At 43.9% G+C, this 18,523-nt stretch overlaps 1 protein-coding gene across 2 annotated transcripts in view; it reads right to left on the bottom strand.

Moving 5' to 3' along the window:
* FBLN5 (fibulin 5) overlaps nucleotides 1-18,523 on the bottom strand; it is a 59,709-nt gene that overhangs the window by 24,530 nt on the left and 16,656 nt on the right. For both annotated transcript variants that reach the window (XM_035107353.2, XM_035107363.2), the window contains one exon: nucleotides 18,160-18,408. In XM_035107353.2, coding sequence (XP_034963244.1) covers nucleotides 18,160-18,408 — 249 coding nt within the window. The remainder of the gene's footprint in view (nucleotides 1-18,159; nucleotides 18,409-18,523) is intronic.

Here is an 18,523-nt window from a genome sequence, read left to right as displayed (position 1 = left end):
CTCAGCCAAATTCTCCAGGAATGCCTGGAAAGGACAGAGTGCAGCCCATCAGTGCTAGTCCCATTGTTCCTACCATTTCCCAAAGATGACTCAGAAAAAGGTCGTGATCTATTATATAGCAGAAGCAGCAGAAGTGTCCAAACCAATCAACAGGGAAGTAGTTCTTCTACCCACCACCACATGCAGATAATTCACCAGGCCCTTTAAAAGCACTTTCAGGATACAAATACAAGTCACATTAGTGAGAGTTAAGTGTTGGATTTTGTAATGTGTGTTTGGTGCTCTTTGACATGTCAGAGGACTGTTGTTACCGTTCTAGCTTGCACTACCACATTCCTCATCAGTGATGTGCATGAAGTGTTAGCTGGAGGTGGGGAGACAGGTTCCTTCTTTTTACAGCTGTTCACTTCGGTTCTAAAATATAATGGCCCATTGAGCCTTGCAGCTGGGGCTTGCATGGGAAGGTCCATCTGTGCAGGAGTCACAGATATGCAACCTGCTGCATATTCTTAACACAATCCAGCAAACTGTGTTTACTACAATGCATGCTTCTCAAAAACACTTTCCTAATCCAACCAACAGCATGTGTAAAACTGGATTTTAGGCACATATCAATGCAGTTACACAATCAGTGGTGCTCATAGTAAACACTGATGAGCACATCCTAAACCGGCTGTGTACTTGCTTCCTTCAAACTTGTGGTCCAGCTGAAAGGTAAGCTGGAATTGATAAAAGAATTTTTGTATCATCTAGGAATGCCTGAACATGTCCAGCCATTCTTATCATGCTGTCAAAGGATGGTAAATGGGACACAGGACAATAGTTGGTCCAATAGTAGTCACTAACCAGCAAGGACAAAGCTCAAGAGCACAAGCAAATCCACAAAAAACAACTGATGACACTTCTAGTTTAGTCTCTGTACTAATTGCACAGTATCCAAGTCACAAAGAGCTCAGCAATTTTACCTACAAACGTCTAACAATATTATTATTGCAATTATTAATTAAAATTGTTAGTTGCTTTGTCTTGCCCAAGGCAACCCAGAGCAATTTACAACCAAACAGCAACAAAAACCCACATAAAACCAGGGGGTGGGGCATACATTAAAACACCCCATCCACTTCTAAAAGGCCATAGATAGTTAAAGGCCAAATTGTCACAGAAGACTTGATTTGGTTCAGCAACTGCACTCAGGGCACTCCTGTTTGGCCCATGATTTCCAGGCATGGGTCAGAGAGGTTTTTCTTTTGCCCCAACACTTTCCCTGGGAACACCCACAATTTACTGCTGAATCAGAGCAAATGTCAATTGAGTTTTCTGCAGATTTACGTTTGTCCTGATTACAGAGGGTTTTCCTGGGGGAAGCAGTGGGGCAGAAGAAACATCTCTTAGACCCATGGCTAGAAGTCACAAATCAAATGAAAGAAATAACCAGAGGACATCTGGAGCAGAGCATTTGATGCCTGGCCAATGAACTAGTGTTTCTAGAAATGTTGCCTGACTTCTTTCCAAGTCAGGGGGAAGAGTGGCAGCAAAGGAAAATGGACAAGTCAATCCTAATCTAGTTTGAGGACCCGTCTAGACAAAATATGTCACCAATATATGGGGGGGGGGATCCTAGGACAGGGAAAATTTGACAACCATTCCATATACAGGAGAGAGATATATATGTTGAAATTCAATGCAAACCATAAAATCCAGTTTTCTTGCTTAGCCAAGCCATCAAAAGTCATCTCTAATGAAAATGACATAAAGCATCTAATACTTAGCCTGTGAGGATACTCCAGGAAAGTATGAATTAGGAGATGAGACATTTTGACTGTTGACACCTATATGAAGCGCTGATGGACCTTCTATTAAGAATCACTATTCTTATGTAGCTCCAGTTTGTCTTCTCACAAGGTTCTGTAAAATTCACTGAATAAACCAGCATTTCACACATTACATAGTGACAACCTGGGTTTGCCGCTGAGCATGGCAAGAAGTCGAAGGCAATCCTGACTCTCTAATAGGCAGCATTTATGCTTCTGAAATGCAGAACTAATAATTTATTTGTTCCAGTGACAATACACAGAGAACAGCATCAACCTCAAACTTGTCTCTGCCTATGGAGTCTGGCAATGCACTCAAATTATCTGGCCAATGTGCAAATGTTGAAGAGCCAATTCATATTTTCTATATATTTTGGCCAAACATCTTGATTATGGCATAGAACTGCAGCCAGTTTTAGGTTTGGAACTAAAACTAAGAGAAACAAACAAAGCTGAACCAAGAAATATAAGGCAGGAGCCAAGAATAGCAATCAATTTTATGTGTCAGTGTGAACGCTGCCATCTCTAGACGCTACACAGAACCTGCAGGCAACACAATTTTCCAGAACGCCGAGGGCTGCTTTGACATTTAAACAACACTATGGAACCCAGCTGAAACATGTTCCACATTGATGGCTGCTCTGTGCTGCAGTTCTAATGGTAGAGTGGCTTGCTTCATGGATCCCCTACGGTGAGACTCTGTGACACTACCAGACACGAACATGCTATATTTTATACTTGCCACGCTGAACAACTGCAACGCCATAACAGTTTCCTCCGTCGGAGGCCAATGGAACATGTAGACCAGTAATACATGAACCAAATAAAGGATTTTGGCCTGGGAAGAAAAAGCGCTTAGCATGAGATGCTAAGGAGGAGAACCAGGCCTCATATAAGGGCTTAACTGATGAAGAAACTGAAGTGCAGGCTTCTCTTTAAATATCTTTAGATTGCCAGCCTGAGGGCAGGAACAGTCTTTTTACTGATCATTGCAAGCTGCTCTGGGAGTCATTTCATCTGAAGAACGGGGCAAATAAATAAATAAAGATAATTCCAGCACAGCTTGGGATGCTTCAATTGTTCTTATCACCAGAGAACATGGCTATACATTAAATTGGAGAAAGAGAGAAAACTCAGATTTATCCCAACAAGACAAACTCAGATGGGGAAATTGTGACTCTCCAGACTCTAACATCGCCTTTGGTAAGTGATGATGGCAGCAGCAACCTGTGGAGGGCCCCCACTCCCATACTCTCCACTTTACATCATGGGTGGGAGGGAGAGAGAATTGTGCACTCGTGTTCTTCAAACCTGTATGAATAATAAAGAATTCCAGCACTTTCTTGAATGTCCTTCCATATGCTCTGTAATCTAATGACTATGTAGGATTATGCAAATACACTGCTACATGTAATAATAACTTTTTCTACCAGTGAAAAGTGCAAAAATCTGTGAGAAAATGACCATTACCCTAATGTACAACTACCCATGTTTCCTAAGGCAATAAGTACATGTGCAGATGCCCTCTGTGGAATAGAGAGATCCCCCCCACACACAATCATTTAGTGACTTGTAAAGAAAACTTGCTAATGGGCCAAGATCATTTGTTCATTCCTTGCATTCTTTTACCCAGCATGTAAAATGGTTCCCATGCTATGTTAAATTACTATCAGAACAGACTGAACCGACAGACACATGCTGAATTTAATGGACTTGACAATGCTGAAATTAAGAGAAAAAGAAAGGTTGAACAGAAGGAAGGCAAGGACAGTGAACAGTGTGGAGCAGTGGTTCCCAACAGGTGGTCCGGGGACCCCCAGGGGTCCGCGAGCTATGCCAGAGGGGTCCGCAAGATGCTATTAGAATAAAAAATATATTAAATATATTTCGTATGATAACAGATTTTTTGTTTTGGCCGCTTCCTGCATGAGCAGAGTCTAGCGCAAAACTAGAATTAGATAGAGGCAGTAGTTCTGCTGTATGCCGCAAGGACTACAAGAAACTTGGGAGATAAGGCAATGAAAAAGATCCTTCCATTTGCAACCACATATCGGTGTGGGCAAGCATTTTCTTCCATGTGTTTCATGAAAAACAAATATAGGAATCGGCTCGACATGGGGTCGGATTTCAGAGTGAAAGTTTCAAGTTTGGAACCTAATATTTCAGAAATAATGGACTCAAAGGACAGATTTAACTCATCTCATTAAGAACTGAAAATTAAAACTAACTGTATACTGATGGAGTACTCTGTTGTAACTGTAAAAAACGTATAAATATAAAATATAAAAAGACTCTTAATTTGGCTCTCACTTTTTAATTTTAGGATTAGGAATTAATGGGGGTCCTTGTCACAATAGCGGCTCGATGAGGGGTCCTCGAGAAAATTTTGTTGGGAACCCCTGGTGTGGAGAATAAGCAACTAATAAAGAAAGCTGGTGGTCTCATTCAGACACAGTGATAAACTATGTTTTAGTGTTGTGACGTGGGGTTTGTGATTTCAGCTCTCTTGACAAAACATGCTGGAGACAGTTCTCTAGTAACAGCTCTTTATTAAAGTGAACAAGACTGACTGTGAGGGCAGGAAGGCTACATTTATAGGGACAGGGGACTGGCTAGGAAGGGATACATTTTGGAGGGAACAATATCAGGCAATCACAGTGCTGCCTTTTGGAGGGAACCAATAAGACAGAGGATCCAAATACAGCAGCTTAAATGAACCAATAGTAGCTGTACCCTCTGGAACCAAAAGGCAGTTACTTTATCCTAATGCAAATACAGACAATAATAATACAGATATAAAATCCTTTGACTCAATACACAACACCCCTCCCCCCCTAGTGAGCACAGCAGACGTAATCCCTCAGGTACTGTGGGGTCCTACAACTTCTACCTGATCTCCTGACAACAGGTGTTGCAGGTTCTGGATTGGGTGTTACCTGTGGTGGAGGGGCTGCTATAGGGGTTTCGTCAGGAACAGATGGAGTCCCAGACATCTCAGGGTCCCCTACCTGTACCTCGTCATCCTGAGGACTAGCAGACCCTGGTTCATTTGCTGAAGCCCCTGGTGACTGCACCTCTGGGCCATCTTCACTCTGGTCTTGCAGCTGTGCGTCATTAGCCAGGGATGAATTATCTGACTCCTCCCTGCTGAGCGCCCGGCGCCTCAGCTGATCTATATGTCTCTTCCAAACTTGCCCATTTTCCAAGGTCACATAATAGGACACAGGTCCACTAGCCCGGGTGATCACACCGGCCACCCACCGCGGACCTCGTGAATAGTTCCTCACCCAGACCAGATCTTCAGGGGCGAGATACCTTGTTGTGTCAGTCTCATCCTGGGGGGTTGCTCTTGAATTACGGTTTGGCATTTTATCTGGGTGGACATAATCCAGCACCGTTACCAGTCTTCTACCTAAGAGCAGCTCGGCTGGCGACTTGCCCGTCGCAGTACACGGCGTCGCATGCTGCAAAAATAACATTCGTGCAATGCGAGCCGACCAGTTACCCTCCATTAAGCGCGCAATGGATTCTTTGGCTGTTCGTACCATGCGCTCAGCCTGCCCATTGGAGGATGGGTGAAAGGGCGCGGATGTGACCCCTCTTATGAAGTTATCAGCCAAGAATGCCCTGAATTCTTGGGATACAAAAGCTGCCCCATTATCTGATACAATGGTCTCAGGTAACCCGTGGGTTGCAAACAGCTGCCTCAACACCTTGATTACGGCAGCTGATGCCATGCTAGGGACCATCGCCACTTCTAACCATTTGGAATATGCATCAACGATAACCAAAAAGACCTTCCCTTGGAATGGCCCAGCAAAATCTATGTGCAGCCGGCTCCAGGGAGTCCTGGACTGCTCCCACCAGTGGACTGGTGCTCTGGCCACTTCTGGCCGCACCTCTTGGCATGCCTTGCATGTTCGTACCCATTGTTCTATGTTCTGGTCCATTCCAGGCCACCACACATAACATCGGGCTAGCGACTTCATCCTGACCATTCCTGGGTGTCCCATGTGAAGCGTCTCAAGAACCCTGTTTCTCAGTGGTGCTGGGATGATCACCCTATCTCCCCATAGGAGACAACCCTTATGCATGGACAATTCGTGCTGCCTTGTCGCATAAGGCCTGAATTTTTCTTCATGCGGACCACCTGGCCACCCCCTCCCCACCCAAGTGAGCACACGGGAGAGAACAGCATCTTTCCTCGTTTTCTCAGCTATATCAGTAGCTGTTACAGGAGCCCCCGGAAGTGTTTCTAGCATCATAATGTGCTCCGCTGGAGCAGGATCCTCATTGCTCCCACCAGGAAGGGGCAATCGACTCAGCGCATCAGCGTGGCACAACTGTTTCCCCGGCACATGGGTCAAGGTGTACTGGAACCCATTCAGGAATATTGACCAATGCAACATTCTGGGGGAGAGAATTTGTGGCGTTTGTTTGTTTGGGTTGAACAACCCTAACAGTGGTTTGTGGTCCGTTTCAATGGAGAAATGGCGACCGTACAAATAATCATAGAACTTTTTGATTCCTGACACAATTGCTAGTGCCTCTTTATCAATTTGAGCATAGTTGCGCTCCGTGGGTGACAACGTACGGGAATAGAAAGAGATGGGCTTTTCCGACCCATCCGGTTCCCTATGACTCAGCACAGCCCCCAGGCCGTATTGAGAGGCATCACATGCCAGGACCAGCGGCTTCGACTCATCATAATGAGCAAGGACGCTCCTGCTACTCAGCATTTCTCGCAAGGAGTCAAAAGCCTTCTGCTGCTCCCGCCCCCATCGCCACACAGTCTTTTTCTGCAAAAGTCTATGTAATGGTTCAGCTACCGAAGCTTTCTGGGGTAAGAATGAATGATAAAAGTTAATAAGTCCCAGGAATGACTGCAACTCCGTCTTGTTCTGTGGTCGTGGTGCCTCGATGATGGCCTTAATCTTAGCATCTGTGGGGTGGATGCCTGATGCATCAATTTTAAACCCCAAGAAATCCACAGTTGGCACCCCAAAACTGCATTTTTCTTTTTTCAGTTGCAACCCCACCTCCTTGAACTTGAGCAACACTGCACGGACACGCGCAACCAGTTCCTGTGGGTCTTTTCCAGCAATCAAAACGTCATCAAAAAATGGCAAGACCCCCGGCAGACCCCTTAACAGGCGTTCCATGAGCCCTTGAAAAATCCCTGGGGCCACACAAACTCCGAACTGTAATCTGTTAACTCTGAACGCCCCTTTATGTGTGACAATAGTCTGTGCTTCCGCTGATTGTGGGGTTACTGGCAGCTGTTGGTAAGCTTGTGCCAGGTCAATTTTGGCGAACACCTTGCCCCCAGCCAGTTTAGCCAACAGATGTGATACAACTGGAATGGGGTATGAGTTTCCCCTGAGTGCCTTATTGATAGTACATTTGTAATCTGCACATATCCTGACTTCCCCATTTGCTTTAAGGGGCGTGACGATTGGAGTCTCCCACTTAGCAGAGTCCACGGGTGAGAGAACTCCCTGCTTGACCAATTTATCCAGCTCTGCCTCGATCTTGGGTTGCAGTGCAAATGGCACTCGCCTTGGTTTGAGTCGGATTGGGGCCACCCCAGGGTCCAACTCAAAGTCAACTGGGGGCCCTTTATAACAACCCAGTTTTCCATTAAAGAGACCAGCAAATTCCTTGCATAATGCCTCGCTCATCTCAGGGCAGGTTTGGATTGAATTAAGCCCTGAGATACTCAGTCCCAGGGCGGGGAACCAGTCAGTGCCCAGGAGACTGGGGCGACTGCCCTTCGCAATCACCAGTTTGAGTACAGCCTGTTTGTCCCGGAACTGTACTCTCACGGCACACATTCCCATAACATGGATGCGGCCTGCTGAGTACGACTGCAAGGTTGCCGGGAAGGGCTCCAGAGGGGGCAACTTACCCCTGGGGAAGAATGTCTTCGCGGTCTGGTCCGACACGATGGTGAATGCAGATCCGGAGTCCACCTCCATGTCGCACTGCTGACCCTCAATCTTCACCTTGACGTGTGCCTTGCCTTGCGCTGGAAACTGCACGGCCCTCCCGTTGATCTCCGTTACGTAGTGGCAGTCCTTTAGAAAATGAGGTGCTGTGGGCGGTCTGCGATGCTCCAGTCTAGGTGCTCCTGTCGCTCCCGACGCCGCCGATCTACAGACCCTGGCGATGTGACCCGTCTTTCCGCACGTCCGGCACATAGCATCCCTGAAACGACAACTCTTCCGCTCATGGTTTCCGCCACAACCTGGGCAACTGCCTCGGCGATCTTTGTGCACTGTGCAGGCCTGACGCACCAACTCAACCCCACGGACTGGGCTCTGGCTCGGAGTAGCCTCTAGCTCGTCCATGGCATGCGCAACTTCTATCTGTGGCTTAGTGGCCTTGCGACTGGCATCAAGCTCCTCTCTTTCATAATTCTCCGTGGCGGTGGCCTCCTTCAAGGCTGAAGCAAGGGTAACCTCTTCTTTAGCCACGATGCGTCTTCTGGCTTTCTTGCTGCTCAGACCACCAATAAACCGATCCAGGAGAGTCTCTTCCAGATTTTGGAAGCCGCAGTGCTGAGCGAGCTTCCGGAGTTCAGCCAGAAATGCGGATACAGACTCCCCAGCATGCTGCTGCCTCTTATGGAACTCCATCCGCCGGGCCATCTTGGTCTCAGTAGGCGCCAAGTGGCTTGTTAGGCAGGCAAGAATATCTTTGAGAGATGTCTCACTCAGCTTCGCTGGAGCAAGTAATGCCTTGGCCAGCTTGAAGGTCTCGGGCCCACAGTAGCTCAGGAATGTGGCCCTTCTTTTGCTGGCATCGGTGATCCCTTGAGCCACTGCAAAGAACTCGAAGCGTTCGACGTAGTCTTCCCAGGTGTGGGGCTCTGATGGCTGGAAGGGCTCCAATACCCTTGGACTCTCCATTGTCCTAGCGGGCAGGGTCGTCTTCTCAGCTGGCCAGTGAGTCTTGTTCTCAGCTGCAATCCGGACTCTGAGGCAGGGTTGTGTTTAACCGCTCCTCAGCATTCCGGATCCCATCCTCGTCGCCAGTTGTTGTGACGTGGGGTTTGTGATTTCAGCTCTCTTGACAAAACATGCTGGAGACAGTTCTCTAGTAACAGCTCTTTATTAAAGTGAACAAGACTGACTGTGAGGGCAGGAAGGCTACATTTATAGGGACAGGGGACTGGCTAGGAAGGGATACATTTTGGAGGGAACAATATCAGGCAATCACAGTGCTGCCTTTTGGAGGGAACCAATAAGACAGAGGATCCAAATACAGCAGCTTAAATGAACCAATAGTAGCTGTACCCTCTGGAACCAAAAGGCAGTTACTTTATCCTAATGCAAATACAGACAATAATAATACAGATATAAAATCCTTTGACTCAATACACAACAGGTGTGGGCAAGCATTTTCTTCCATGTGTTTCATGAAAAACAAATATAGGAATCGGCTCGACATGGGGTCGGATTTCAGAGTGAAAGTTTCAAGTTTGGAACCTAATATTTCAGAAATAATGGACTCAAAGGACAGATTTAACTCATCTCATTAAGAACTGAAAATTAAAACTAACTGTATACTGATGGAGTACTCTGTTGTAACTGTAAAAAACGTATAAATATAAAATATAAAAAGACTCTTAATTTGGCTCTCACTTTTTAATTTTAGGATTAGGAATTAATGGGGGTCCTTGTCACAATAGCGGCTCGATGAGGGGTCCTCGAGAAAATTTTGTTGGGAACCCCTGGTGTGGAGAATAAGCAACTAATAAAGAAAGCTGGTGGTCTCATTCAGACACAGTGATAAACTATGTTTTAGTGTTATATGAATTTCTCTTGGTTTTATGGGCTCCACCCTCCCTTCTGGCACAAATGCAAGCAGAAGACTGAAAACTTTGGCTTTCAATTCTAACTAACCATGTTTACTCATTATCTCTTTTTTTAAAAAACTGTAATTTGTCTTAACTATGGTTTAGCAAAACAAGCCGTACACACACACACACATGAGCCCAAGTGTTGTAACTACATCCAGCAAACCAGATGAATGATATGTATAATAATAATAATAATAAATAATAAATAATTTATTATTTGTACCCCGCCCATCTGGCTGAGTCTCCCCAACCACTCTAACTTCCCTAAACAGGGCTGCCTTCAGATGTCTTTTAAAAATAGGATAGCTGCTTATTTCCTTGACATTTGTTGGAAGGGTGTTCCACAGGGCAGGTGCCACTACCGAGAAGGCCCTCTGTCTGGTTCCCTGTAACCTCACTTCTCGCAATGAGGGAACCGCCAGAAGGCCCTCGGCGCTGGATCTCAGTGTCCGGGCTGAATGATGGGGGTGGAGACGCTCCTTCAGGTATACAGAACCGAGTACTGTACTGTACTGTACCGTATAGATTCAGATATCTGAAATCAAATTCCCACTTAGTCATGTCTCTGTCTAATATAACTCTCAGGGTTCTTAAGAAGTTAATATGAGTGAGAGAGACACTCTGCACACTCCCTGACCTCCCTGAAGGAAGGTCTGGATAAAAATGCAATAAATAATTCAGCTCTGCAAACCGAAACAGTGTGAGCAAAATCTTCCAATCTGGCCCTGGTACTAGAGCCACTGCTTGAGGGGATATGGGGCACAGTTTTGCCTCATGGAATTTGGAAGTCCCTTTGTTCATGTAGTCAGGCTCTGCCTGTCTTCCAATTGTAGTGTGGATTTTGCCTGGCAGGAGGAGGCTGAGAGCCAATTGTATCAAGACAAGCGCATGGAAACATGAAAGCTGCTCTCTCCTTCTATGTTTTCATGACCAAACAGCTGTCCGCACAAACCAAAATTGGACTCCAAACTATTTTATCTGCTTCCTAGGTAAAACCGTTACCCACAATTTATGTGGTAAGGAGAATAAATTCATTTTCAAAAGTTATGAGAGATGTATCAAGATATTCCATACTGAAACAGATCATCTCTCTTTGGGGTTTTTATTTTTAGTGGGTTACATACACTGGCTGAAGAGAGACAATATGAAGCCACACACACACACACACACACACACACACACACACACACACACACACACACTTGAGCTGCTGCTTTATGTAGGCCCCTAAAAATCAAAGGATTTCTTAAAAACTTTTTAAGAGCAAAAAGACCTCTACAGACAAAGAATAGCTAAAATATGAATTCACAATCATATTAACGATTCAGTTACTATACTTGTTTTATTCCCACATTTTTCAGAAACGAAATATTGCAAACCTATTCTAAGAAACAGATGCTGAGCACAGATAAACAAGCAAACAACAAAAATAATTTCATCATAACTTATTCCAAGAGACACCAGCCAAAACAGATTTACAGTACAAACCTATTCCAAGGAGCAGGAGCCAAAGAGGGAGAGGGAAGGAAAGAATATCGTTTTAATATGACCTTGGAGGAATATCTATATATTTATATTATCTCTAGCACCACTTTTCTGCCTATATTGTTATTCCAATATAAAGTAAAAGCTTCCCATCTACTTGATATGTTCCCCCCTAGCCACTGAAACATCCCAATTTTATTTTATTTGTACTCTGAAATAAGTAACAATATAAAAAAGAATATGAAGATTAAAAGTTTTGGCCTGCTAATTTACTGAAGAGCTTCTTAATGCCAAAGATGGAATTGAAAAATAAAATATTTTTGCCTGGGAAAAGATATAAAGAGAATGCACTTAGTATGAGATGCAGAATGCTGATAAGGATGAGTTTCAGTCTCCTGTTTCTACAACTTTTCCATCTCCCTAAATTTAAAACTGTACTGCTGCTTCATTTCTTATTTTCCATTTCCCTGCATTCAGACCTTCCCAAAGGAAATAACTACCGGTATAGAAGGGTTATAGCTGCTACCTTTTTACATATGGGGAAATAGTTGCACGGCAGACAGATGTTCACCAGGTGAAACATTTTCCATCCGTGCTGTTTCATGCCAGAAGATACTATGCCAGTTGCATTTCTGTCTCACATGGAATTCTGAAAGGCACAGAACTCTTCTTCCCCAAATGTGGCAAGTATAGGAACTTAGTAAGTTGCCTTATACCAAATTAGACTATTAATCCATTTAGCTCAGCACTGTCTACACTGACCAGCAGTGCTTCTCCAGGGTTTCAATCAGGATATTCCCAGCAATATCTGAAGATGCTAGAGAATAAACCAGGAATCTTCTTCATGCAAAAGCAGATGTTCTACCACCGAGCTTCCCCAATAATGCATACCTTGGAATCCCCCGATGCTGGGAGATGAAACAACCACAGGGTCATCTGTGCATTAATATCCATTGACTACTGATGGCTGGGGGCTACTAGCTATATGTCATATCCAATCTGCTTTGGGAGGGGAGGGCAGTGAAGAAAAGAGTTGTTGTTTTTTTAATGTACCCAGCAATAGATAACCAAGTCATAGAATCACAGAATTGTAGAGTCAGAAGAGACCCTGAGGACCATATAGTTCAACTCTTTACAATGCAGGAATATGCAGCTGTCCCATATGGGGGTCGAACCTCCAACTTTGGGGTTATCAGCTATCCAAATGCAGCTCCCCAGCAAGCAGAGGGGCCCTGTGGGCTCCCAGGGTTTGTTGCTGCTTTTGGAAACTGATGCAGCTTTAAAACTAGCACTGTTTCTCTGGGTGCACACACATGCATCTCTAGGCTCATGCTGTGAATTTGCAAATAAAAAAGTATTACAAAAATACAGTCCTCTCTGTTGACAAGGAAGCAAATCCCATAGAAGGCTACTGCCTGAACTTCCTACCAGTTGGGGAAGAGGAGAGCATGGGGTTTTCTCTTTGTTTTCCCTTTATCACTGTTCCTATGTTTCCCCTTCTGTTACAAATGATTTTTCTTTCTTTCCTTACCCATTTCCATGTTTTCATATCTTTGCTTTTTCATGCAGCCACTCTGCATTAAACATTTTAGCAGGAAAGCTCCTTTTTGTTTTTTTTGTTTTTTTAAGTCTACCCATTGCGTTTCTTTCTAACAATTCTGAACGAGGATTACGAAAATCATTGTGAAGCAGGAAATGGCAGGGGTGGAGTGAAGGGAAATTGGAAGCGACTTTCAGCTTAGCTTATGAATGTGTAATGAAAGAACGTGAGGCTTTGCTTCAGTCACCGTGTGCCAAGGAGGGATGCTGAACAAAAGGGTCATTATTATGGCTGAGCATTCTAAGAGCTTACAAGAAAAACAGTCAAAAATGGAATAAGTTAAAAGGGGTCACAGCCAGATCAAAAACGTTGGCCTAGATTTAGTGCTTTATGCTTTGCTTCAGGAATGCAATTTACTTCCACCTGGATCCAAGCAACTTCATAGCAGTTGTGTCTATGGTGGTAAAGTCATGGTATTCCCCCAGCAAACATAAACATGAGTCTTTAAACACCCGTACACGTAGGTATGTCTAGCTTGCTTGCTTGGGCTGCAATGCCCTAATCCATGTTGTTTCAGCATTTTTTTAAATCCTTCATTCATGTTTCAAATATGGCAAACATGCAAATGGCAGAGCTCCTCATGGTAACATGATTCATGTCAATTCAGCACTTGTATAAACCATGTGAGTTACTCCAAAGTATGTGGCATATGGGGTGTATGGGGAGGGGCACTATCTCTGGTGGGGGAAACGTCATGCTCCTTCTGGGGTAGTTTGGCCACCACTGGTCCCCACCATAGGTACCAACTGCTAGACTGAAAAATCCAGGATCGGCAGCGGCGCAGCACCAGAAGTCGCGTTGCGGCCATTTTGGAACTGGGCAGAGCAGCACTGGAAGTTGCTTCTATGCATGCTTTGCCCATTTCCAAAATGGCAGCAGCACCGGAAGTCACTTCTGTGCATGTCCAGAGACTCCAGACATGCGCAGAAGGAGCCTCCCCGGGCCGGTAAGAATCTGGGGGATTTATAGGGTTTTTTAAAATCCGGGCTGCCAGCGGGAATGGCTGGAAAAACGGGGGTTTCCCGGGGAATACGGGAGACTTGGCAGCTATGGTCCCCACTCTGCACTCAGCTTTCATTTGTTGCTCCTAGAAGCTGCCAGTATGTGACAGTGGCCACACTCTGGGCAACAGCTTTGACTGGTCAGCTAAACCAGGTGAAGGTAGCCGATAGGTCATAAACCCTTGGTGAGTCTTCTCTATCTCCTGCATGTGAAGACAAGCTCTGGCAGATTGAGCGAACAAGACCAATAGCGGGTCCCGTGGTCAAGAAGGCAGTTTCTGCATGTGTTGTTGAAGGAAATGAAGGGCAGATGGGGCTCAGAAACCTGGGAAGGTAGCCCATCTAGGAGTTGGGTCATTTCCACAGAATGGAAGATGGAAGGATCCCCAAGGATGTGCTCTATGGAGAGCTGGATTCAGGCACCAGGCCCATTGGCAGACCAACTCTGGTTACAAAGATATCTGCAAATGAGACATGATGGTGGGAATCCCATGCAGATGACCATAATGCCTGGAGACAGATGGACAGGTTGTGTATCCACAGCAGTGACCGGAGGAGGAATAACCTCTGGAATGAGCTCAAAGAGAAGAAACGGCATGGTGCACCTGCATCAGCACAACTGGATGCCTTCATCTGCCCTAGCTCTAAAACATATCGCTCCCATATTGGTCTCTACAGCCACAGCACTCCAATGGTTTGACTTCACTCCTTCATTGTCTCCCGAGATAGACAGATGCCAACAACTCCAAAATTGCTGCTGCTGCTAGATTAAATACACCATTTGCCTCCTCTAGCAAGGCAATAATTTAATTCTTAAATGCATATAGTGGTTTCTTTAACTAGTACTGGAACTGCAATGCAGGAATCACAGCTAAATTGTTGAAGAGCCCCTGCAGTTCTTTCACACTAAGAAACCAGAAGTTCACTGTGGCAACAGCAACTTTTTAATCTGATGAGAAGTCAGTCAGTAGTATGCTACATGGTTGCTTCCCCAAATTTAGGGAGAAAAGCAGAAAGGTGGTGCACAAATGCATATTGGGAGCATATTCAGCACTAGAATCCTATAATCACAGGACAAGAAAGAAAGCTTTCCAGTCCACAAACCTAAGGCATGCCAGAAATGTCTGCCAAATGTAGGAATACTTAAAACAATCTTGATGGCTTCAGGAAATTGGGCAAATCATAATCTACAGTGGAAAAGACACACACCCTTGGTCACTAGCCAATCTGATAAGTCAAAACCCCTTAGTCCTTAGTCTCCCCCTTAGTCTCAAATATGCAATTTAGCTTGAGAACTAAATGTGAAGAAATGCCTATCCTACAAGCCTGCAGCCATGGCCATTTCACATGACCCCAGAATAAATGGATTTCAAGATGCAGAGTTGGGAATAACCACTGCCTGGATCTCGGGGAATCATTGCTGTGAATAGTGAACAGTACTGGGGCAGATGGACTGATGCTGAGACTCAGGATAAGGCAGTTTCATATGTCCGTGAGTGCAAAGGAGGGATAGAGGAGAAATTTGGTACAGTACATATACATTTTAATGTGAACTTTTCTAATTCACAGTTCCCAATAGAATATGTGGACCAAAATGCACCTATCCTTCAGAAGTCACACTTCCAGAATTTTTGTAATGCAGTTCTCCAATCACTGTGTACAAAAAACAAAAACAAAACAACAACACGCTGACAAAATTTGCAAACCATTGTAAAAATATTACAAACTGAATTTAAAAATTGCAAACCAATGTAGAAATGTTACAAATTGAACTTAAAATAAAAAAGAGAAACTAAGAGAAAGCCAAATTGACTGGTTTTGTCAACCCCCTAGGTAAAGGTAAAGGGACCCCTGACCGTTAGGTCCAGTCGTGGAGAACTCTGGGGTTGCGGCGCTCATCTCGCTTTACTGGCCCAGGGAGCCGGCGTACAGCTTCATGTGGCCAGCATGACTAAGCTGCTTCTGGCGAACCAGAGCAGCACACAGAAACACTGTTTACCTTCCCGCTATTTATCTACTTGCACTTTGACGTGCTTCTGGCGAACCAGAGCAGAGCATGAAAACACTGTTTACCTTCCCGCCAGAGCAGTACCTACTGGTATTTATCTACTTGCAATGCGTGCTTTTGAACTGCTAGGTTGGCAGGAGCAGGGATCGAGCAACGGAAGCTCACCCCGTTGCGGGGATTCGAACTGCCAACCTTCTGATCAGCAAGCCCTAGGCTCTGTGGATTAACCCACAGCGCCACCCATGTCCCTTGTCAACCCCTAGTTCTTAGTAAATGAAGAACCTTCACAATGCAGGAAGAAAGTAGGGTTCCCAGGTCCTAGCCTGGAGACTTTGCTTGTCACTTTAAGAGCACAGAGCCAATGAGGGAGTATTTATTGGGGTAGTGAACTCCTGCCCTTCTGCTCCAATGGTCCTCTTGACTACCTTTCATTGGGATGTAAGCTGGAGAGAATGGTGAGTGAATGAACCATATGGAATAGCAGGGCAGGAAGTGGGCTACTGTATCCTCACTCACTCTCTCAATCTCTTAAATTAATGGACAATCTTTCCACTTAGCCATTTTCCCACACTGAATGCACTAAATGCTTTTGTGGATATTCATTGTATGAAAGAGTGAATATAATGTACCACATGGTATATCAATGTTAACATGCAATGTACTAGACACTAGCCCATAAAATGTTTTAATAAAAATGAGTTTTTGAAGCCCTCCAAAGATATTGTATTAAATTAAATACCTCATATGAGCTGAAGGGGGGGGGAATCTCACCATCAATTACTATGAATGATGGAACATAAATAGAACAGACAAGCCATAATGTCTGCTGTGTGTTTCATCTGACAATCTAGATCAGTCTTCACCAACCTGCTGTCCCACTCCAGATGTTTTGAAGAACAACTGTAATCAGCCCCAACCAGCAGAGCTGATGGGAACTGTAAACCAAAACATCTGGAGGGCATCAGGTTGGCAAAGGCAGCAGACAAATATGTTTGGACCATTGTACATAGCGGATGATGATGGACTGAATTGCTGAAAGTAGCTGGCATGTTTCCAAAAAACAGTGCAGCCAAGATTTTGCTCTCACTCTGCTCCCCTGGAATCCTATTAGTTTTACAACTTTTGTTTCCATGTATACTAATGGGATGACCCCAGTGTGACGTCCTTATCCAAACAGACTGAACTTCACCAGGAATTACTTTTAACTTAAACCTTATGGGTTGATGATTCAAAATAAGGAAGCATCCTGTTGGGAAAAGACCACCATACTGGTATATTATCATGACCTGTGCCGGCATTGCAAGTGGATGTAAAGATGAATGATCAGAGCTGTATTTGTTGTTGTTCTAGTCCTTGGGAACAGCTGCTACTGCCAAGCACACAGCTGCCTAGCTATAACAAGAGATGGTGCGTAACATGGATCATAACAGAAATATTGTATATCACCTAAACTTTTCAGGCTCTACTCAGCTATGAGTGGTTGCCAAAGAAGAAGCACTAGAAACCTACACACCTAATATTTGGGGTAGGGTTTTTTTAATATAAAAAATAGCTCCACTGTGATCAATTTGACCTAAAAATGCATGAGCGTTGGCAAAATAAAGGAGGCCTCCACACAGTGGAGCAGCAAAGGTTATACAGTGAAGAAGGATGGTCTTCTCATTATCTACCACTTTGAATATCTTCTAAACCGCATGCACACTGAGGATTTGGGACTTTAAAAAACAAAACAGACTAGCTTCTGACTTAATACATGGACTTTTACATCAGCATATTCTTAGCTCATGTTTTTAGGAGCTACCCTAGTCTCTTGATTATAAATCCTTTTAACTGATACTAATATTTATGGTAAAGGGTGGGTAAGAAATCTAATAAATAATAACAGTGATTGATAAATAAATAAATAAATAAATGACATGATAGAAAAACAGATAAAAAGATTAACTGTAATGAACTAGCATAAATACATTTGGTAGGTATATAAACAGACAGACAAATAAATGACAATTAAAAGCTCTCTCCTTATTCCCTTTGGATTTATTTATTTTTTTGCTTTTGAAGTAGAGGTATAGTTTTTTTAATAATTGCCACTAGATTTCATAAAATTATTTTTATATAAGCAGTGTATTTATGTCAGTTTGTAACAGTTATTTTTTTGATCTCTATATTTTTTTATTATCATATCTTCAATTTGTTATGATTTGTTTCCTTTTTTTGCCCTGATAGGTAGATAGATAGATAACATGTGAATAAATTGGGATAAAACTGGTGCAATAATAAAAATAGCAGGAAAAATATTTCAGATTATAATAATAACACAGCCATCCATTAAAATAAAATAAAATAAAATAAATATTATGCAGGGATCTATAAGACATTTTGCTACTTACCCACACACTGGTTGCCTTCGCTCATTTGGTAACCAAACCGGCAAATGACTGGAGTTCGTGCAGCAGTTGGATAATTGGGAGCAGGAGCTGGGGCTGGAGGTGGTGGAGGATATGCGTTAGCATAAGGATTCAGATATGGCGTTCGATAAACGGGATTTGTTCGTGGTATACATAGATAACCACCATTCTGGTTAACGCACACCATATCTCCTCTACAGGCCTCAGCAATAGTCCGACATTCATCAACATCTGAAAGGATGCAGAAGGGAAAAGCAATGTATCTCTCTGCCAGTTGAAGGTTTATTTAGCAAATCAGTCAACAATGAATGTCTATACATTTAATCAATTCATCATTTGTCATTTA

The sequence above is a fragment of the Zootoca vivipara genome, chromosome 1 (assembly GCF_963506605.1).
Source record: "Zootoca vivipara chromosome 1, rZooViv1.1, whole genome shotgun sequence".
In the NCBI taxonomy this organism is placed as follows: domain Eukaryota; kingdom Metazoa; phylum Chordata; class Lepidosauria; order Squamata; family Lacertidae; genus Zootoca; species Zootoca vivipara.
The sequence above is the reverse complement of the archived record's forward strand: the minus strand, read 5'-3'. Positions and strand labels throughout refer to the sequence as shown.